At 36.4% G+C, this 24,066-nt stretch overlaps 1 protein-coding gene across 1 annotated transcript in view; it reads left to right on the top strand.

Moving 5' to 3' along the window:
- HPRT1 (hypoxanthine phosphoribosyltransferase 1) overlaps nt 1-22,924 on the top strand; it is a 37,943-nt gene extending 15,019 nt beyond the window's left edge. Inside the window, exons 2-9 of the mRNA XM_033118766.1 lie at nt 3,529-3,635; nt 5,487-5,670; nt 13,860-13,925; nt 17,082-17,099; nt 19,811-19,893; nt 21,409-21,455; nt 21,627-21,703; nt 22,230-22,924. Coding sequence (XP_032974657.1) covers nt 3,529-3,635; nt 5,487-5,670; nt 13,860-13,925; nt 17,082-17,099; nt 19,811-19,893; nt 21,409-21,455; nt 21,627-21,703; nt 22,230-22,277 — 630 coding nt within the window. The 3' untranslated portion in view covers nt 22,278-22,924. The remainder of the gene's footprint in view (nt 1-3,528; nt 3,636-5,486; nt 5,671-13,859; nt 13,926-17,081; nt 17,100-19,810; nt 19,894-21,408; nt 21,456-21,626; nt 21,704-22,229) is intronic.
- The last annotated feature ends 1,142 nt before the right edge of the window (nt 22,925-24,066 follow it).

Below are 24,066 nucleotides of genomic sequence, written 5' to 3'. Positions count from 1 at the left end.
TTATTTATAGTGAATTATAACAAAGTTGTAAATTCGTATCTAAATACTTCAAGTGGGGCCAGCCCAGTGGCTCAGGCAGTTGGAGCTCCGTGCTCCTAACTCCGAAGGCTGCCAGTTTGATTCCCCCATGGGCCAGTGGGCTCTCAACTACAAGGTTGCCAGTTCGATTCCTTGAGTCCCACAAGGGATGGTGGGCAGCGCCCCCTGCAACTAGTAACGGCAACTGGACTTGGAGCTGAGCTGCGCCTTCCACAACTAAGACTGAAAGCACAACAACTTGAAGCTGAATGGCACCCTCCACAACTAAGATTGAAAGGACAACAACTTGACTTGGAAAAAAGTCCTGGAAGTACACACTGTTCCCCAATAAAGTCCTGTTCCCCTTCCCCAATAAAATCTTTAAAAATAAATAAATAAATAAATAAATAAATAAATAAAGTACTTCAAGTGATGCAAGTTTCATGAATTATTGTTTTTCTATTTGGGAAGAGTTACAGTAACGTTTTTTTTAATGTTTGATATAACAAATCAACCTTTTGACGTTAAATGTGACACATAAATCTAATAGTATTGATTGAAAATAAGTTTTGAATTGGAAATTAATTTGGTGTGTTGACAGAGGTAGAATTTCTATTTTGGGGTATATCCCTGCTGGTCTGTCTGTGTAAGACTCATGTCTGGGATGGACTCGGCTGAATTCACATTGACTTTGATTGAGACAAACAAGACTCTGGAAGTTCTTAGGCTGTCTGCAAAACCTGTAGCCAGGCACTGAGCCATTTTCACACAAGTAGTCATCTTTACAAGTGTTGCGTATTTCAAAGAGTACTGGGTGGGTCCTAGTTTGTACTTGTGCCAGAAGCAGTGAGTAACTGGGATGAAGGGGTGAGTAAGCTTCAAGGAAGCCATTTTGGTGCTCTAGCTCTTCTTGATTGTAAAGTACTATGAAATGGTGCGTTTTCATTCATGTCAAGCAGTAGCAGATATATTCTGATGAGCCTGACATGAGTGTTTATCCTCTCGTAGGATCTAGCAAGGTCTTTCTTTCCCCAAAATTTGAGCTAAATTTCAGTTTGCAAAATTTAGTACTTGCTTGTTGTATAGTATTCTTTTTTAAGAAAAACAAAACAAATATTGGGGAAGGGGAACAGGACTTTATTGGGGAACAGTGTGTACTTCCAGGCCTTTTTTCCAAGTCAAGTTGTTGTCCTTTCAATCTTAGTTGTGGAGGGTGCCATTCAGCTTCAAGTTGTTGTCCTTTTCAGTATTAGTTGTGGAGGGCGCAGCTCAGCTCCAGGTCCAGTTGCCATTTTCTAGTTGCAGGGGGCGCAGCCCACCATCCCTTGCGGGAGTCAAACCAGCAACCTTGTGGTTGAGAGGACGCGCTCCAACCAACTGAGCCATCCGGGAGCTCAGCGGCAGCTCAGCTCAAGGTGCCCTGTTCAATCTTAGTTGCAGGGGGCGGAGCCCACCATCCCTTGCAGGACTCGAGGAGTTGAACCGGCAACCTTGTGGTTGCGAGCCCACATGGGAATCGAACTCGCAGCCTTCGGAGTTAGGAGCATGGAGCTCTAACCACCTGAGCCACCGGGCAGGCCCTAAAATATTCTTGAAATGCTCCTGTAGGTGACAGAAACATCCCATTTCTATTATTTTTGTAGTAAATGTTCTGAAATAAGCATCGTGTGAATGTTTAGCAGATACATTAGCACTTCGTCTTAGAGGATCTGGCATACATAATCCTTTTTTCCCCCAAAATAGATTTTTTTTCTGCTTATGAAAGTAATACATGTTTGTTTAAAAACAAATCAGTAGTGACTTTTGACAGCCCTTAGAACAGCTGCCAAGAGTGCGCCTGTGCACTACATGCAGCTGCGGGAGCATGCCTGTGGGCGTGTCCTGGTCTGCCTACCTGAATTGTCACCAGCCTTCTGACCATGTGCACAGACTGAAGAGCTGCTCGAGTACTACCAGCCTGCCAAGCCAGTACCTAAAATCCCGCTAAAGCCTGGAGAACTCAAAACAGCTTTTGAGACTGAGAGACAACGTGAACCTCAGATTTCATGAGAATATAATTATGAATTCTGTGAATAATATAAATCTTAAATATGTATTTTTAAAAAATTATTGAAAGCCAAGCTACTTGTCCTTAAGTACCTAATACAGTGCTGACTGAAAGAGGAGGTGCTCAATAGACATTAACAGATACACTGAAATTTAATTATGGTTTGACCAGTATTTCTTGAAAAGTTCCAAAGCTCCTATGATCAGCTTCTTGAATATATTTAGTCTTGAATATCATGTGAGGTAGAGTATTATAATTATGGTTTATTTCTTTGAATAAGCTTTAAATATAATGGTGAGTGGGAATTGAATTATAAATCGACTATAATAAAGAAGTAAAATTGACAGTGAAAAAAACCCAAATCAATATTAAAGTGTGGAAAGTGGCAAGTCCTCACTTCCTATAGTTGACCATTGTTTGGTATATTCCTCAGTTCCCTCCCTCATTCCCTCCCTCCCTCCTCTTCCTTTTATATTTTGTATTACAATTTTTTGTAGGTCTTGTTGTAATATAGCTTTAATTTTTTTCTCATACTTTTTATATGTGTGTACAAAAATATATACTACCAAAAATGATTTGTAAGAAAGACTATTGAATTTTTTTAAAAACAATATATACTCACTGAAGAAAATTAGGAAAACGTGATGTAAGGAAATAAGAAAAATTGCTGTAACTCCCCTCCCCAAGACCATAGTTTTCATGATTTTGTTACATTTTTTCTGTGTCTATAGGTGCATTATACAATATTTATAAAACTGTAATCATTGTACATTTTACCACTGCAGGTGCTAGCTGCATCACCAATGCTATTAAATATTTTGTATGCCAGGGACTGGGCATACCACCGACAGCCAATATGTGGTCCTACTCAAAACAATCTTGGAGTTTCTACTATGAGGGCACCTCATGAGTGGATTATAGCAATCTCAGACTTCTAGGAGTTTGGTTTTTTAAGAAATCACATAACATTTTTTACATTTTGTTTCTACTATGAGATGAAAGGGTGTATCTGGATTTGGGGTGGGGAACAGCAGTTTTTCTTGTTCAGCATGATGTTTTAATTTGATAGACTATAGTGTATTAAGATTTTTTTAAGCTAAATATTCAAGTATACTCAAAAGTAGAGAGAATATTATAATGACTCCCCATATGCTTAGCACCCATGTTTAAATATAAAAATTTTGCCGCGTTTGTCTTTGCTCTTTAAAGTTTTTCTTTTTTTTCTTTGCTGAACTAAATGAAATTTCATGTCATTTTACTTCTGCAGTCAACTATTCATCTGTAAAACATATGACTGATTTCTTGTATAACTATAATTCATTATCATACCTACAAAGTTACTGAAAGTTCTTGATATCTCATACCTAAATTTGTCTGCTATACTAAGGTTTGTAACATCTAAATTCAACCAAGCGTTTGTGTCCTGTAATACTCTCATTGAAATAGCCATATTTCTTTTTCAGATTAGTGATGATGAACCAGGTTATGACCTAGATTTATTTTGTATACCTAGTCATTACGCTGAGGATTTGGAAAAGGTGTTTATTCCTCATGGACTAATTATGGACAGGTTAGTAAGATCTCAAATTGAAGTTTTTGGTTTTTTTCTTATATTAATTTCAGGTGTCAGCAACTGTTTCAAGTAGTTGATATTTGATCATAAACTAGGCCAGCTTGTCAACTAATAGATGCTTTCTGTTTTCAAAAAGTCCTCTTGACAAAAAAAGAGGGGAGGGCTTACTAATTACCCAGTATGAGGAATGGTATCCTGGGAGTCTGTAAGGACTAGAATAAACACTGAAGGGAAATTGGAAGAATGAACTCTCGTCATAGTCTTTGATTTCTCAACCCTGAACAGGGTAATGGGCTGGGGCTGAATCATATAAAGGCAAGGTCAGATTTTTATGATTGTGCACATCTAACTTAAAAGTTTCCCCTTAAATGAATCACAGTGGAAAACTTTTCTTGGTACTTAAATGCTTGCCTCGTGTGTGAGGTTATTTTGATTTAGATTTTAAAATTACAATATCAATACATGCATATTGTGAAATATTCTAACTGTAGAGGCTGTAAATAAGAGTAGAGTTCTCTTTTCTCAGCCTCCTGTGCACATTTCCTCCCTACCCACTGGCTCTACACATATGCTGTATGCAAATATACATATATCTTTTAACACATGGGTATGTACTATCAGATAGGTCTAAAATTTATTGGACATTTTTTCATATTAGTATATCCAGAGCTATCCCATATATTTTAAAGGTTGCATAGCATTCCATTTTCTGCCTGTAACATATTCCCTATTGATGGACATACAAGATCGCTCCATTATTTTGCTTTTACAGACCATACTAGAACGGCACATCCATTTATACACGTTTGGGCACTTGCTCAACTTTATCCATGTGGAAATCCTGGGTCAAGGGAAAAGTGTTTATTGAATGTTTTTTTTTAATTGAATGTTTTGATACTGCCAAATTATCCTCCATTAAGTTGTAATAATTTATACTCCCAGTGGTATATATTAAAGAATTGTTTTCCTCATAATCTCTTCTAATATTGTATGAGGTGTGATCAAAAAATACGGTGAATGTTCAAATTTAAAATGTATTACAGTAAAAGACACATTGCCATTAATCCCCCTCAAAATACTCCCCCTCGCTTTGAACACACTTATCCCACCATTCTTGCAATTTTCTGAAGCAGTTCTGGAAGTCCTCTTTCGTGGGTGTCTAGTTGCACTGTTGTGGCTGCCTTGATATCCTGAACCTATTCAAAATGTTTACCTTTCGTCATTTTGACTTTGGGGAAGAGCCAGAAGTCGCATGATACCAGATCTGGTGAATAAGGTGGATGAGGACACACTGTAATGTTTTCATTTGATGCAAATTGCCATATACCAGAAGCTATGTGACACGGAGCATTGTCATGATGGAGGATGATTTACGGCACACTAAAACGTACCTTCTCTCAACCTTAGCCCACACCCAACTGACTGCACTGAACAAGTTGAAACTTGTCACACACTGTCACTAAGATTCCACGCGCTGCTTCCCGTGTTGAAGATCCCCTGCCTTTCTGTTGGATGGCATTCCGCAGCAGCATTCACCATATTTTTTGATCATATCTCCTGTTATCAGGGAAATTTCATTAAATCAGAATTTTGCAATCTTATATATAACATGGTATCTTACTTTAAATTTCATTTTAAAAATGTATGATGGCTGTTATAGTGTACCTAGCTTTTGAAGATTTTTGAAATTTTTATCTGTGCTTTCTGAAGGAAAGATATACTTCATGGGGGCAAAGGACGTGTTTCGTGGAAGTTTTAATATGTAAGCGATGTTTGTTGCAAAGTTTAAATGTATTTCTATTATAATACAAATTAATTTCTATTAAATTCCTGATTTTACTTCTGTAGGACCGAACGGCTTGCTCGGGATGTGATGAAGGAAATGGGAGGCCATCACATCGTAGCCCTCTGCGTGCTCAAGGGGGGCTACAAATTCTTTGCTGACCTGCTGGATTACATCAAAGTACTGAACAGAAATAGTGATCGATCCATTCCTATGACTGTAGATTTTATCAGACTGAAGAGCTACTGTGTAAGTATATTTAATATATGTTTTTAAAAAATATGGTGGCTGTAGGTTTTCCTGTATGTTTTTGAAGTTCTGCAAACTATACTTACATGTACATTTCACTTGGATACAGTGATGTTTTTAAATATATTCACCAGTACTTTATATCCAAGTGAATATTGTCTTTTTTAAACTAGTCACCTTGGAGGTTATATACTTATTTTAAAGGTTGTTTTTTGTTTTTTTTAAACTCCTTTTAAGAATTGCTGTCGAGACTTGAGCGATACTTTTTTGATTATACTTACTGGCAGATATCTTCTCTGGAGCTAGATTGGTTTTCAGGGGTGTAGTAAAGGCATTTGGAGCTAGGTCTGATTAATAAGGTGGGTCAATAATTATTTCCTAAAAAGCACATAATGGAGCGAGAGCATTGGCACGTTGAAGAAACCACTTTTGATTCACAGTCACTCTGCCTGTATCACCAGGATCTCAAATGCTTCAGAATATTGACACGGGAATGAACCAAAATCAGCGTGCTCTTTACACATGAATTTCATCATCCAGAATTTCTTTGATCATGTGAATGTTTGATTTTTGTTACTTCATACTGTTGCTTTGTTTGTGGTTGCAAGTTGGTGGTGTAGTTTCTGTGAGTTACTGTTTTCCTTAAAAATGGGATTTCTCCTTGCTTCTTCAAAGGTTAGAATAAATGCCCAATTTTTGCCATTTCATGAATCAGTATTGTAGTGCATCTTTGTAGAAACTTTCCTTATGTTTACATTTACATTGAGAATAAGACCACTTGTCTACATTTAACTTTCAACCTTCATTCTCTCGTTAATCATCTATTTGACCCAAGTCTTTGATTTCTTTCACATTTTCATCAGTCCAGAGGGTGATTGGACAACCATTTTAGTATTCTTGATATTTTCCCTATCCAGTTAAAACCATTTATGTTCATACATCATGACATTATTTCATAGTTATAAGCTCCTTTTAACTTGTCCAAGTCTTGTTTGAATTAAAGACTTGTTTAAATACAAAATTTGAATTTTTACTCAACAGAAGTTCATTTGTTCTTTCTTCCCTTCCTTCTTCCCTCCTTTCCTCCAATTCTCCCTTCCTCCGATCCTCCCTTCCTCTGATCCACCCTTCCTTCCTTCCTTCTTTCCTTCCTTCCTTCCTTCACTGGTTTATACTAAGTTTTAATTTTAGTCAGTATAGCTGCTAATAGTATAGCTGACAGTTTTTAATATATTGTTGCTTAGAGTCAAAACATGTATTTATAATCCATGGTATGATTACTCTCTTTTTAAAAAAATCTTCTATTTATTTAAGTGTGGTTTTTCCAGGACCCATCAGCTCCAAGTCAAGTAGTAGTTTCAATCTAGTTGTGGAGGGCGCTTCTCACAGTGGCCCATGTGGAGATCAAACTGGCAACCTTGTTAAGAACACCTTGTTAAGAACATTGTGCTCTAACCAACTGAGCTAACTGGCCACCCCCGGATTTCTCTTTTTGATCCTCTTAAGCACTCCTCCCACACACATAAAAATAAGTCTTGTTGCTTTATGATTGGTACTTCATTCCTCGGGGAATTTGGGCAGAATGTTCTTTCTTTGAAAAGAAAACTCATAAAAACAAATGAGGGGACTTTAATATTTTCTTTAAAAAAAGTATTTTATAGTTATAAGAGCAATTTGAAGCAAAGGAGCACCTTGACATTTTAATTCCATTTTCTACTTTTAGTATTTTTTTCTTACTAGTTTTAGATCTTAGAGGTTGATTAAGCTGAACTCCTCAACTGATAAAAAAGTGTGCAGTTAAACATAAGCAAGCCAAATTTTTAGGTTAATTTTCACATAGAGAAAAATAATAACTTTTATGTGAAATTCTGCATAGATTTACTGCTAAACAATAGAAATTTTAAAAACCATAAACTTTAATGGTTCAGCTTGTCATGAAACACAGTCACACATGCATATAAAAAACCAGGCAACTTAATTTGATAAAGTCATAAAATGGAAATTTAAAATTGCTTGCAGTATCAGTAACATTGACGTTAATATAGTTTTACATGCTGATCTTGACTGGTTTGAAATAGTGATTTAAACGTTGACTGATCTGTACTAATCATAAAGAAATGCTCCATGAACTACTAAATGTTACTGGAATGTATAAAGAGACATAGCAGTGACAGCATACCCTGTCTAGTTTTTCTTCATCATAAAAATGGCATTTTTTCTGATTTAAAAACACATGTTAATTATAAAAAACATACAACCAAAGAAAATTATAAAGGAATTAAGTCATCCTAAATTCCACTACCACTTTTATTTATACTATTTTAAAGATTTTCTGTCCATGAATACATACACATACATATTGTAGTTTACCTACTCTTAATCATAGTAGCTAGGCAGGATTTTATTTGCTTAGTGCCTACATAGGAAATTGCCTAGGGATTCCAAATACCATATTTCATTAAATCTAAGGTACCACTGATTTTAAGACCACAATGTTTTATACTGCTAATAAAGAAGACACTGTCAATTATAGTTGTAAGTTGTGATCAGTTGTAATATGTCAATATCAGAGGTATTAAAATGTGAATGTGCATCTTAGAACAAGGAAATGTACTATATATTCAATGACCTTTTCTGTCCCTAAAACTGAAAAATGAAACAATTGATAGGTATTCAAATGTATTTCTCTATTGTGAGTTCAATTTTATAGTAATGTTTTATTAAAATAGTTTTTAAAAAGTAATGAAGCTTCAGGAGGAAAAGTCAGACAAGTAAATTTTTTGTGGGAGTATTTTTTTCCCCATTCTTCCGCCTCTCCCCCCCCACTCCGGTTCAAGCCTTTGTTTCTCAGTCTAGTTGTGTAGGACACAGCTCTGTGGCCCATGCTGGTATTGTGAGCCTTGCGCCCCCCACCCCCCTGAGGTGGTCGGTCACCGGTCGTTGGTCGGCGGCTCACAGCAGCTCTCGCTGGCTGCTGGCCACTTACGTTGGCTACCGGCCACTCACGCTGGCCACCGGTTGCTCATGGCAGCACATACCGAGCTCCGGCTGTTCTTCACGGAAGCCCAGCTCCAGGAAGAGCTGTTGTTCACAGTCTTAGCTGTAGAGGGCGCAGCTCACTGGCCGAATGGGCGTTAGGAGCACGGTACTCCAACCAGCTGAGCCACTGGGGGGGGGGCGGGGGGATGGGGGGGAGCTTGTAGGAGTATTTTTGTGTGGGCCTTAAGCAAAGGGAAAATTAGCCGGATTTTTGAGTTATGAATTATTATCTTCATGTACATTTGCGAACAATGAGGTGCACAGGGATGAATGACTTGCCTAAGATTGTATAGGTCTTTGATTTGAACCCAGACTTTAACTGTGCAGAAGTTAGGAGTCTTATTTGGAAGAACCTTTAACTTACTTGGATTCTCTAATGCGGGCTTCCTGTTGTTTTTTTCATTCTCTACTAGTCAGAAATTTTGCATGCAAACAATTTATTTTGCCAATTAAGGAATTTTCCCCTCAGTCGCAGTTAAGGTTCATAAAGCTATAACTTAGTCTTGATCTTAAAAGTTGCTTGATTGGTAGCTTGATTAGGTTATCTGTTTAATATATTAAAGATGCAAATTACTTTATAGTAATTTGTAATTTGTAAGAAGGTGGCTCTTTGAGTGAGCTTGTTAGAGAAAATATTGCAGTAGTTTCTTAAAGCGTCTCTTATAAGAAGAGGTCAGTAGCTTTCAGTCTGACCTTTTTCTCTGTGTTTAGTCAATTGCTTTGAGGTATGCTTTTTCCTCCAGAACAGTTGAAGTTAAATGTAAGTGTATCACTTTGATGTTGACACCAGATAATCTAAAGCTTATCTTCTGTAAATCTATGTGTCTACTTATAGTATATAAATCTAGTGAAGTGATTTATAACTTTCTCCTACTTATTGAATTAAGACCATAGACATGGGTGGCGGAAATAATTTGTTTAGTTTACATTGGCAGGAAGGGGGATGTATACTATCTGGTATAAGAAAACTAACAGAACTAGGGTCAGAAGTACACTTTCTAGCCCTTTCCTGTGCATTTTCACTTTGATGTAGTCCTTACCAGGAAGGTGGTTTTTAGAACATAAAGATGGTGGTGTAGTTTGGTCCTGTGAAACCACAAATTTTGTAACAAATTAAGGAAATTGATCAATTCACTCAGCAAACACATATTGATCATCTGTTGTATGGAAGGTACCATCTTAGGTCATGAAAAGTGGTTCTATTGAACATGTTTATTTTATCAGTTCCTGGTCCCAAACCAGACATGGAATGAAAAACATAAGAATAGGATACAATAACTTCGGGAGGTTTGAAGATGGTATACTTGAAAATACCAGATATTAGATATCAGTACTAACTCGTCAGTCTTTTCTAGTATTATATTGTGCTAAGTAGTATCTTTGGTTTGATTAGAGCAGTGCTATAGAACTTTCTGTGGCGATAGAAATGTTCTATATCTGTGCTGTCTACTACAGAGCCACTAGCCACATATGGCTGTTGAGTACTTGAAATATGTCTTGTGCAGCAGAGGAACTAAATTTTTATTTTTATTTAATTTTAGGTAATTGCCACATGTGCCTAGTGGCTACTGTATTGGATAATACAGGATTAGCTGATCGATAGAGGCCCTGCTTCATCGGCATATTTTTTAAACTTATAATAGCTTTTTTTTTTTTTTAAATCAACGTGTTCTTTTAAAAGAACTCATAAAATACAGTTAAATAAATTCATTTATTATCTGGGCACATATCCTTCCAGACTTTTTTTTTTCCATGTCATTTTAGAAAATCGGATATCTGCCATTTTCCATGTGAGGTGCTGTCTACCTCTAAAAGTATATGATTCCAGTGCTCACTTTTGTTGATATTTGATCAGGATACAGGAAAAGTTAAAGGACAAAGGATGGTTGAGATTATGATGTGAAGAGAAAGCGTGATTGAGTGTCGTGGACTTGTGGCCTAGCTAGATGTAGAGGGAATGACTTTTTCCCAGTAACTCGATTCTAGGGTCCTGAAAGAATGCTCTGAAGTTCACTGCACGAAGCAAGCTGCATAATGCTAAGCCACTAAATGCTAAGCCCAGATTGCTGCCTCACTAATACTCCTACTCTTACCCTCTTGGGTCCCCAGCCTTGGTGATTGGCCTCTCTGCATCTTCTCCTTATGGTGTCATCCTGTTTGTTCCAGCAGTTCTTTTGCCAGCTCCTTCATTATGTGTTTTCACACAGCTTTCTCTCCTCTTTCCCTGTACCCAACTACAGTTCTTATTGCTACCTAGAGATTTTCAAAATTCCTAGCGATACACGGATAGGAATAAACACAGTTCCTTTCTGTTTCCCTTTTCATTTTTTCACCTGGACTCAAGAAAGGCAGACAAAACAGAAACACAGGTGCTAAAGGGTATGTATTTGTAGACCTGAATGGCTTCTCTGGGAATTTTGTGTTAGTTGACAGTGACACTGAGTTAAGGATAGCTTGTGTTCTCTGGCTGGGAGGAATGAGGACATGGGATGGTTGGTAGAGAAGAAGGAAGAGCAACTCCGGGCTGGGGAGGGGGACTCCCCTCTCCGGTGCCAGTCGCATCATCTCAAAATGAGGCATGTAAGAGTCACTCAGTAATGTAACGAAGCAGGGATACAATGGGAAGGTTGTTCTAGACAGGAAGAGAGGGAGGGAGGGAGGGAAATTCTTCTGGTGGGTTAATAGATCCATGGATGCCATTTGTATGTAATTTGGACAATTATTACCTGTATTCTAGCACAGTGGACTATAACCTTTTCTTAAATGCATCTTCTTTGTTAGCTTCCGTTTAAACGTTTCCATGAAAAAAGCTCCAGAAGAGGTTTGATTTAAGCTAAAAACCTTAGGGCAAACAGGAATATGAAGATTTGGATGCTAGTGGAGCAGTAGTAGTTCCTTGAATGCTTGGAGTTCTCTTGTCTCTTACTCTATCACTCTATCCTTTCTATTACAGGTTTTTCCACGTCTCTACTTCTCAGTTCTCAGATCTTGACTCCTTTCCTCTGTAAAAGAGGGTCAATTGGAGTTGGATTGTAATACCAAATTTCTACAGAAGATGTCACTATTTGACTTGATTTTTTAGTATGAGTCACTTTCATTGAAAGCGTCAGATTTTGTACAATTTTTTTGCTATTAATCAGTTCTCTGTATTTGAAACTCTGGGTTTTAAGTTAGTTCAAATAAAGGGTGTGCATAATTTCCTTAAGATGAGAAGTAACATGCAAGATTTTTTTAATATCAAAAGTCATATTTACATCTTATGTTTAGTTGCAACACTAAACAGTATTGGCCCATTTGTATTTTTCAAAAATTATAACACTCCATAAAAGATGGACATGTATATAGAAGCATATGACAAAAATAGAAGTATATAGCAGTAAAAAGTTTTGTTATCCCCATTCTCACTACTCAGAGGTAATTATTATTACAAACTTTTTAAAAATGCTAAACAAAAGTGGTTTCATAGGCAATACATTGCTCTACTACTTGGTGTTTTTAATTACCATTGTTCCATATCAGTGTGAATAGATTATAAAATTCTTTTCTGCAGCTGCATGATATTACTTTGTTGTGTAGATGGACTTAACTTATATATAGTTCCCTGTTAATAGAAATGTTGGTTGTCTCCAGTATTTCTTTTTCATAAACAGTTGATACATTGAATATCCTTGTATGTACCTTTGCATGCTTGTGAGTATTTTTGTAGCATCGATTTCTGGAAGTGGGAGTGCTGGGGCAAATTGCATGAATGTTTACAATTTTAATAAGTATTGCTATATCATTTTCAAAAGAGGTTATACCAATATGAATTGGTACTCTCACCAACAAGAGTGCTTGTTTTCTCTCACTTTTGCCAACATATAGCATCAGGCTTAAGTTTTGCCAGTATGAATGAGTGAACGGTAGAATCACATTGTTTTAATATTTGTTTCTCAACTAGATATTTTATATGTTATGGTCTTCTGTGAATTGTCTTTTTGTCTTTGTTCTCCATTTTCCTATTGGCTTCTTATTGTTGGAGCCCAATGTATAATGGGAATATTTGTTACAGATCTTTTCTTTGAGTTTGGGTTCATGTCATGCCTCAGTTTTTACCCTTTCTAAGAATGTGAAAATATTCTGTTTCTTGCATTCTGCTGCTTATGGCTTTATTTTTCACATTTAGATTTTTATCCATCCGGAATTTATTTTTGTGTATGCTGTGAGGTAGGGATCATACTTTATATTTTCCCCAAGTACATAACTAGTTGATCAAACATATTTATTGAATAATCTTCTTACTGACTTGAAATACCATCTTTATCATATACTAAATCCTCATATATTTCTGGGTCTGTTTCTGTGCTCTATTTTGTTCCTTGATCTCTTTGTCTTTTACTGTACTGGTATAGCACTGTTGTAATTGCTGTAGCTTTGATATGGTTTGCTCTGCGGTAGGGCAAGTCTAAACTCTTTTGTTCACCTGCTCTTTCACCCCAGTTTTCTGTCTTGAATCCAGTACAGCCAAATTATGATCATTATCACCACCAACTACAGTGTGTGTGGAGCATTCCCCTTTGAAACTCCTGTAAAGGTTTCTAGTGGATTCTCTGGTATCAGAAAACTGGGAGCCTAAGAGGTATGCCTTAAAGGACTACTTATCAGACCTGGTTTTCCAGACTCTGCTGAAGATGACCAGGGCTTGGCCTAGACTTTTCAGGGAAATATCTTTGGGGTTGAGTGTGATATAGACAACTTGCCCTACAACTTGCTTGACTCATAGGAATGGTCCAGGGCCAGAACCAGACACCTGTCATGCTAATAACTTCCCTCATGGTTCAGAAATTACTGTGACTGAAGATGGGTGACTGCTATAATACTGCCAGCTTGAAAATGGATACACCCTGTTTTTAGGACGCTTAAAATCATCAAATCAGTAATGGCTAATTAGGACTTTTTAATTTTTACTAATCTGTAGTTGGAAATTACCTAGTCATTCATATCTAGAAACATAATTCTTACAATTTATATCATTTAGACTATCATAGTGCTGTGACATTAGATAGCTAACTTCTTAAATCTTCTAGTTCCTATTTGATAATATGAAATGTGTATGTGTACACACAAGGATGTACATATATGTTTATATATATGTATATTTTTTTTACAAGAATGACCAGTCAACAGGGGACATAAAAGTAATTGGTGGAGATGATCTCTCAACTTTAACTGGAAAGGTATGTACCTTGAAGGGGAAGAAAAGAGCCCTTCGTACCAAGAGTCAATTAGTAACACGGTGCTGTCAATCAGTCACTAAGAGGCAGTTTACATAGTTATTTAAGCACATAAACAAGGGTTATTTAACTCTTGGAAGCAATGTAGGTTAGGTATCTTTCTGTAGGTCGTATAGCCAAGAGTCAGCAGAATCCAACATTAAGTTTAAAAGTCCAAGTACTGCTGTCTGCCTCTGTGGGGATCTAATTTGGGATCCTTCAATATATACATATATTGAAACTATATATATATATATATATATATATATATATATATATATATATATATATATATATATATATAAATGAAAAAGATAGTCTTCTTTTTAAAAGTAGACTTACACATAGTTTCTTAAAAGATAGAGCAGTATAATGTAGTGGCTGGAAGTGTGGGTGCTGGAGCTGGACAGCTTTGATTCAAAGCCTGGCTCAGTACTTCCTAACTATGTGACCTTGGGCAGGTTATTTAACCTCTCTGTCTCCCATATGTAAAGTGGGGATGACAATGGCAGCCACCTCATGGAGTTAAGAGGATTAAGTGAAATAATACACATAGAGTTCTTACAGCAGTTTCTGGTAGTTAGAACACAAAGTAAAAACATATTATTAGTTTAAGAAAAGAGTTTTTTAAGCACATCAAAATTCTTCCAGTGTAGACAACTGGCTGAACTGATAAAGATACAAAACTATTTTGAATATCATTCTTCTGGTACAATGAAATGATTTTTGAATAACTAGTGACAAATGATGGGATGCTACACTTTTTAAGCGGCCAGTTACTTTTTTACTTAGAGTCTCTGTGCCAAATATAAAGGCATAATTTCATGAAAGTTTCACAACAATTCTGTGAGGTAGGTACTATTATCCATCCCCATTTTACAGATCAGGAGAGTAAGACTCAGCAAGATTAAAGGACTTGTCCAAAGTCACACTGCCAGTAAGTGGTAGAGCTTGAGTTTGAATGTAGATAGAGCTCTCAGGCTCCAGAGCTCTTTGCTTCCTCTGGCTTTTACATTTAATGTTTATAGTTTACTTGAGTACCTGTAAGAAAACTTCAGTATACATCACTCGTGTCAATTTCTGTGGTCTCATGTCAGGGTCATGCCAAACTAATGTCCTCCTCAACATCTTTGGAAGACTTCAAAGGAGAAATGATAATCTGTTGATTCTTTCCCCTCCTTGTCCATCCCGTATATCACTGCCAGACCTGTTCTTCCCTTTCGGCATGCTTTGCCCATATTTAGAAGTCAGTTGAAAGCCTTACTCCTACAGTCAGTTTTTAGTGCTGTGAGGGGGCCTAGCCTTCACCTTCCATGATTTTATATGACCTTGCCTTTTCCACCTAACGGCTCTGTCCCACAATGTAGCTCTGTGATCTTAAAAGGTCTTTGTTTCTAAAATAACTTTCTTTTTATGATAGTCACAGTAAATCACAATTGTGGAAAAAAATCAAGACACAAATTAGATGAAGTTGTTTTTTGAGCACACCTCGTGCATACATATATAAGTATCCCCACCCTTTTGCAGTTAGTGGATGAGAGTATGGGCTTTGGACCCTGAAAACACCTCATAAATTCTTTACCACTTGGCTATTTTTGTGACTTTAGGCATGTCCATTGATTAACCTCTGAGCCTCATTTTTTTTGATTTATTAAGGATGTAGCTATTTCACATCAAATAAGCTCTCAGTAATGGCAGTTCTCATTTTATTTTTAAAACTGTATTGAGATCATACTCTAGATACTATAATTTTGTATTGGACAAATATTTAATGTCTCTAGACTTTGATTTGTATAAACTAAAAGTCTAGAGGCATTAAATATTTATACCACTAAAAGTCTATGATTGTCACTTAATCAAGATTATGCAGCTACTTAGTATTAGAGCAAAGACTAGAATCCAGTTTCTTGCTCTCATAATTCAGTGCTGTTTTCAAAGTATACCTCCACCCCATGGTGCAAATCGCTGCAACAGGGAGCCACAGTTACTGATGGAAAAACGTTATCCTTCAGATGTACTAGCGAGGGTAGAGAAAATGTTGAGAAAGAACCACATAGTAGGCAGTGAAACAGTTATTTGTGTCAATTGATTACATTCAATTTTACTAAAGATTTAGACTGTAGTATCTTTAGAGATACTACAAGAGAGAAAGAGAGAAATTAATTGTGATGTGAAGACAGGAATAAATTATATATGTATGAACCATGGTAGTAATATGTATATTGTAAAATACATGTAAAATTATAGATAATATAAAGTGAGGTTTTTAAAAAAGTTCTGATATTTCTTTCTTGCAACCCAGTAGATCTTGTGTGCCTTACTTTCCTAACCACTGACTTAGAAGAATACATAGAACATTAAAATTCTGATGCTATAGGTATGTGACAGAGAAATGAGAACTACAAATAAACAATATAGCATGGATCTTCTTGTCACAATGATTGAAACCAGTGTGTGAATGCTACCTTATTCCTATAACTAGCACAAGAATAGATAGGACTTTTCTCTACCATGGAGGGAATTGTTAGATGGTATTTGCTCTATGGGTTCTTCCAGCTATAAAATTCTGAGGGGTAGAAATTGGGGTCAGGGTTTATGGTGGAAGGAAGCAAAGATTGGTATCTTTCTTTAGTCCAAGAATATGAACACATCCAGAAAATGCCTATCAGTTTCAGCCTAATGAGAAATTGGGTTTTGAACTGGATTCCATATGGTAAGTTAAATGCACGATTTTAGAGTTATTGTCCAAATTATAGTTCTTGAATTTTAGAGTTGGAAGACACATTAGACTAAAGTCCCTCGTTTTACACGTGGGAAATTGAGGCTCAGAGAAATTTCATGACTTGCCCAAGATTAGACTTCCTTTTAAGGAATAAAACTTTTAAAAAATGAATATGTGGGTCAAATTTTATTTTAAAAAATTCCATTGCTTTGAAAATTTTGTATTAAAGAGTTCCAAATCCCAACAGATGGCCCACTTGTTTAAAACAAGGTTTGATATAGTAAATTCAAGTATCTTAAAACAAAAATTCCTTAGAGTTTGTTATGATGTGATTTGAGTTCTAATTAGAAACACTGTCTGATTCATCGTACTGATTTCCATTTCTCTTTTTCTTCTAGAATGTCTTGATTGTTGAAGTAAGTTCTACAAAGTTTTAATATAGTGTTTATGATTTTCTAACTTAGTATGCACAGTCCTAAAGGTAAGCTAGGGAAAGAAATTCCTCTTCATCAATTTTAATGGTGGGCTTGTGTTATAAGGGATGAGATCGGGTTTTTTTTTTGTCAAAAATACTTTGTAATTTATTTTTACTGGCTAATGGAAAAATTGTGGTATATTTCTTACCCCTCTCTTTTTTGTCTTGAAAATTTTTTCTTTCCTTTAAAGTTGATGTATATTATTCCCATGTGTGTTTTTTTATACTTCTATTGCATTTATATATCCATATACAAAATATATTTTGTATGAACCATGTAAATCTTCTAGTTTAAAAATTTGTATAGTGCCACACTATGCATATTCTCTGTTGCAACTTGTTGTTTTCACTCAGAATTGATTTTGAGGTTATTCGTGTTGACACATACAGAGTTAGTTAAAATGCCACCATAGCGTTGCAGTATAACAATCAACCAATTTATTGCCCTGCAAATAGGGAGTTTGCTTCCAATTTTTCCTACTACAACAGGGCTGCTAAGAGCATCCCTTTCGTGTCCCTACGTGCAAGTATGTGAGTTTCTTCTAGATACAGGCACTTAGAAGTAGAATAACTGGGTTGTAGAATTTGTATGTTTTCAATTCTACTATTATTACCAAATTACTTATCAAAGTGGTTGTATGCTTTATTCTCCCACCAATGGAATGAGATCTCATTCTTTTATGTAAAATGGTTTAAGGTTTAAGAGCAACAGTAACCCCCAATTCATTTTTTTTGTTGTTTTTAAGGTTTTTGGAAACTTCAGCTGATAGATTAAAAAATTAATAACACTCTTTTCAAAGGATTTGTGTACATGAAGATCCCTGGGAAGAGGATATTGCTTTCTTAAAATGTAGATTCAGTCATTCCACTTCATGGATTTGTTTTGTCCGGGATAATGCTACCTAATAAATTCCCACAAACTTAACAGTGTAAAACAGTACAGTCAGTTTCCTTGGGGTGGGAGCCCAAGTACAGGTTAGCTGGGTCCTCTACTCCAGGTCTCACCATGCTGAATCAAGGCTGGGCTCCTATCTCATCTGTGGCTTATGGTTGTCCTCTTCCAGGTTCATTCAGGTTGTGGTTAGAATTTAGTTCCTGTGGTTGCAGGACTGAGGCCCCGTTTTCTTGCTGGCTCCTGGCCAGGGGTCACCATCACCTTGTACAATGTGACCATCCCATCATTTTCGCAGTTTCCTCCTCACACTCAGCTGGAGGGGATTATTCCTGGTGTGTACACCAGGGGGCAGGAGTGTTTGGGAGGCCATCAGAATTCTGTCCACCATAGCCCAGAAATCTGCATTTTTCACAGGTCTCCAACCCCGATGTTTCTTTCTTTTTTTTGATTAAAGTTTATTGGTGTGATAATTGTTAGCAAAGTTACATAGATTTGAGGTGTACAGTTCTGTAATACATCATCTATATATCACATTGTGTGCTCACCACCCAGAGTCAGTTCTCTTTCCATCACCATATATTGGATCCCCCTTACCCTCATCTCCCACCCCCCTCCCCCCTTACCCTCTGGTAACCTCTAAACTACTGTCTGTGTCTATGAGTTTTATTTCTTCATTTGTTTTTCTTGTTCTTTTGTTATTTTCAGTTTCATATACCACATATCAGTAAAATCATATGGTTCTCTACTTTTTCTGTCTGATTCATGTCGCTTAGCATTATAATATCAATATCCATCCATGTTGTCACAAATGGCACTATTTCATCTTATGGCAGAATAGTATTCCATTGTGTATATATACCACAACTTCTTTATCCGTTCATCTCTCGAAGGACACTTTGGTTGTTTCCATGTCTTGTCCACCGTAAATAAAGCTGCAATGAACATTGGAGCACACATGTCTTTATGGATAAATGTTTTCAGATTTTTAGGGTAGATATCCAAGAGAGGGATTGCTGGGTCATATGGTAATTCTATTCATAATTTTTTGAGGAATCTGCACACTGCCTTCCATAGCCAGCCCCGATGTTTCTGATGACTCACAGACCCCACTTTGTGAAGTACTGCTTTATACCATCTGTAGAGAGTATTTTCATTAAAGAGCATTAGGATTATGGTTTAAGATATATTTTCCCAATTAGAGATGGGTTTGTTTTGAATAATGTCCTACTTTTGACTAAATAACTAAGATTAACTTTCATGTAAAGACATTTTATATAGTCAAACCTTATTAATTTGGATACTTTTAAGATGGTATAAAGCAGGGTTTTTCGAGGTGTGGTCTATCAACTACCTGCATCTGAGAGTTGCGGCGGGAGAGTATCCCAATCTTCAATTTATGAAAAAATCTAAAATACTTTTTATAATGAAGGGCAACATCAGAAGTCTCTAATAAACTTGCATGTACACACTTGCATATATATATATATATATATATATATATATATATATATATATTTAAATTAGTTGTCATTGAACTCTTGGTGCCTACGAAATCTAGTCCTGAGGATTGGATTCTGCTGAGAGCTAGATTCACAGATTCTAGAATACCTAGTATATGAATTGTGGTGAGAATTACTGCACTGAAAAAAAAGTGGCATTATTCCAGTTATTCGTGGAGTGTGAATATTTTGTTTTTCTAGTGACTGAATTTAAAGCTGTGATGGTTTTATTTACCATTTAAATGTCTTTTTCTAAAGGATATAATTGACACTGGTAAAACAATGCAAACTTTGCTTTCCCTGGTCAAGCAGCATAATCCAAAGATGGTCAAGGTTGCAAGGTATGTGTGTGCGTGTGTGTGTGTGTGTGTGTGTGTAACACATTTTGTCATAGGGTATTTTCTTCATTTGAAAGAGGATTGAGTAATTGCTTCTTTGTAAGGGTAAAGGTTCTCAGTGGTCGTTTTATCTTAAAAAAGTCACGTAATCTCAAATAAGACTCAGTATCCTTTGTAAATAATCTTGCATTTCTCTGATGACTGATAATCTTGAGATTCTTTTCATCTGCTTATTGAACACTTGTGTATCTTCTCTGGAGTGGTTACCCATTTAAAGTATTGAAATTGCTTAAAACATGAGTTGCAATCATGCCTTACAGATGGAGCTTTATTAAACATTCAGATCTATAGGCATATGAGGTGACAAGTTCCCCTGACCTCTTAGTATAACTTCCACTAAGTTTGATGATACCTTTTCTGGAGTGTTCCTGCGTGAGTGTAGGTAAAGAAACAGGTTTTGCTTGAGTGGTTTGGTTTTTTTTTCTCTTTCTAAATGGAAATTGAGTCCAAGCATATCCTCTCCTCCATCTAATTACTGGAAGAGAATCACGGGGGACTTGATTAGATGATCCCTTGGAGGCCAAGGCTTAGGCTAGTCATTCTCAACTTCGGCTGTACATTGGAATTACCTGGGAGTTTTAAAAAAACAACAACAAACAAACAAACAAAAACACAGCCTATGTCTGTGTCCCACCCCCAGCGATTCTGATATCATTGGTTAGGGGTGTGGCCTGGGTATCTTGAGTTTTGTTTTGTTTTTTCAAAGTTCTCAAGTTGATTCTAATGTGCAGCTGAAATTGAGAATCACTTTAGGTCCTTTTCAGCTCTTTAAAAATATTTATCTAGGAAGGTATGAAATCATAAGTTTTATTGGGAATGCCTTTAACATATATATAAAAACTTTCAAGGCACCATCTACAGCTTTTTTAATGGCTATAAATATTTCAGCAGACAGCACCTGAGTTACGAAATTAGCTTTTGTTCGAGTTGATTCATCCTACCTGTAGTTTTTGCTCTCAAAAATAAATACTAGCTCCTTTAGCAGCTAGTTACTTTTTAGCCTAAAGTTCCTCTTTGTAAATCAAGTGTTGAAAGTCTTGAAAGGTGATGCTCACCTCTCCCACACCCTCTGTGGCTTAGGGCTTGTGTTTCCAGGGATTCTGCACTGAGAGCCTTTATCTTTTCTTTGCTCATTGGCACTCCCCTCCATTCATCCTCCTGATTAACTGTCCTTCAGTGGGTGCGTGGGTAGTCAGGGTGCAGCTCTCAGAGCAGTCCATCGTGTTCCAGGTAGAGATCAATCAAGGGCCTTGTCTGTAGTGTGAACTCCTTGCTGCCCCTGCCCAGTGAGCTCTGTGATTGATTTATGTAGCTCTCCACTTCATTGTCTTTGGGTATGTTAAAACTGACCATAGTATGCTAAATGCAGATGAAACCCTGTTTCGGAACATTGATGTTGTCTTTTGTAATGCCCTGCAGTGTCTTTATATGTCACATGTCACATTTTGTAATTAACAGTTTGCTGGTAAAAAGGACCCCTCGAAGTGTTGGATATAGACCAGACTGTAAGTAAACTACTTTCTGTCAATTATTTAACCGTCCTTAATCCAAACAACTTTTATATGAAATGGCTTAGAGTTATTTGAGAGAATATTTGTAGAGAAGGCACATTTGCAAGTATTTGACTTGAAAGTGGTGTTTTCTGTATCTAAATGATGAATTATGATTCTTTTTAGTTGTTGGATTTGAAATTCCAGACAAGTTTGTTGTAGGATATGCCCTTGACTATAATGAATACTTCAGGGATTTGAATGTAAGTAAAGCTTCTTTTTCTCACTCTCATTTTTCAGAACACATATAAAAATTTACAAAAGAGAAGAATTGTTTTCTTTTTCCAGCACCTCATAATTTGAACAGACTGATCGTTCCCATTAGTCACATAAAGCTGTAGTCAAGTACAGACGTCCTTAGAGTTGGCACTTGGCCAGACTAGGGTGACACTTCTAGCTGGCTGAAACAGTTGAGCAGCTTTAATATACACTAACTGTCCTATTATTACTTCAGACGATAGATGTGGTCCTAAGAAAGAAATAAAAGAACTAGTTTAAGTCTTATAATTCACTCTCCTTCAAATACCTGCCTCCTACTCTGGAGGCGGGAGTCCTGAGAATGCATTTATGAACATGAGTGAGAAAGATTAGGAAGACTGCACAAACCTCTGTTTGTTTAGTAAAAAACCCTGCAGCATAATACTATTTATATAAGATATGCAAAGTGCTGTTCTTACTTTTCTCAGAATACACTTTTCTAATGTGATTTTCTGGATTTTTATTTTTTAGCATGTTTGTGTTATTAGTGAAACTGGAAAAGCAAAATACAAAGCCTGAGATGAGAGGTCAAGTTGAGTTTGGAAACATTTGGAGTTCCATTGAAATCACCAGTAAAGTTACCAAACATTCTAGTTCTGTGGCCAGCTGCTTAATAAGAGTTTATTGCATGTATCTTCTAAGAATTTTATCTGTTTTGTATTTTAGAAATGTCAGTTGCTGCATTCCTGAACTCTTTATTTGCACTATGAACCTATAGACTATCAGTTCCCTTTAGGGTGGATTGTTGTTTGACTTGTGAATGAAAAATCTCTTAAACCATACCACTATTAAATGAAAATATTGAAATTATCTGTAAGAAACATTTAAAGAGAAGATATATTAGTTTTTTAATTGGTATTTTAATTTTTATATATTCAGGAAAGAACAGAAGCAATTGAATATTGTTAATTATACCACTGTGTGTTTAGAAAAGTAAGAAGCAGTCAGTTTTCATATCAATAACAGCTTCTAACAGATTTGTTATGTCAGATAAAACATATGTTCTGGAATTCTTTTTAGTAGTATTTCAGTATTATTAACTATATTTTCCTGCTTGTTCAGTTTATTTCTGGTGAACCTTTGTTAACAGTTCCTTTTAAATGCCGTTCAATAAATTCCAAAAAATTTTACCACTTTTTGAATTCTTCAATGTAAAAATCCTTAGAATAAAGGCTGTCTCTTTAAAAGAAACTATGCATACTTATCATTTCTCTACAAATTAACCTAGTGTAGTTTTCTTTTGGTTACCTTTTCCTTGTCTATTAAATTTTAGTAGCTAGTTTAATTGTAATCCTTACCAAGCACTGCAAATAATGATTATTTGGTAGAATGGGTTAGTGGAGCTAGGGAAATTTTTACCTACTTCAGAGACATTAAATTTCGGACACATGATAGACTTTATTACATTTTACCATGCTAAAATAACATGGCTTTCTCTTGGGACTCTGTTGGAAATTGTCGAGATTGCTGTCTCATCTACATCACAACAATTTGTTTTCAGCAACATGCACTGTTGCTTTCTTTGTGTAGAGAATACTTGGTTGACTGAAAAACTATCACAACAAAACCTTTTGTTTTCTGGGAGCAGGAAGAAAAGTTTTAAACCAGAAAAAAACTCTTAACTGTTTCTCTGCACCAGGTAGGGAATGGATTGGCAATCCTTGTGAGCCTCTAGCTCTATTTATGCCTTAAAAAGCTTGCTGTAATCCCCAGCAGCAAAGTAGGGAACTTGAAATAATTTGTTATAGTCCTAGAACTTCCTGGTTTACAAAACTCTTTCACTTTCGTTGTCTCATTTGATCTTCTTAATGCGCTGTGAGGTTGAGGTGCGTGTCAGTTACCAGTGTGAGTGTAGAATCCTAGAGGACTCCTCATTCCTCTCCCCCCACCTGTCACCTCACTCAGGTCTCCCCGGCTACCTCCCTGTTTACTGCAGCCTGCCTCCCGTGCCTCAGCCTCCTTACCCTCCTCTTTGCAGTTGCATTTAGCCACCTTCTATTAGGTTAAACAATATGAAATGCCCATTTTTGTAGGTAAAAATAGTTGGCTATTGGCAATTTTGAGTGGTGTAACCTAATAACATGCTGTATCATTTACATTTATCGCTCACTGTCTCCCCCTCCACGTCTTAGAATGTAAGCTCCATAAGGAGGACAAGAATTTTCATCTGTCTTGTTCACTGATGTGTGTTTACCTAGTACCTCAAAGATAGGAGGAGCCCAGATTGTTGTTGAATGAATGAAGAGCTAGACCTCTGGGTTAGACTGTCCTGACCTTTGCCTATTAGCTATGTGACATCAAGTTACTT

This window comes from Rhinolophus ferrumequinum, chromosome X, assembly GCF_004115265.2.
Source record: "Rhinolophus ferrumequinum isolate MPI-CBG mRhiFer1 chromosome X, mRhiFer1_v1.p, whole genome shotgun sequence".
Taxonomy (NCBI): Eukaryota; Metazoa; Chordata; class Mammalia; order Chiroptera; family Rhinolophidae; genus Rhinolophus; species Rhinolophus ferrumequinum.
Note: the sequence above shows the minus strand (reverse complement) of the source record. Positions and strands in the feature narration are given on the sequence as shown.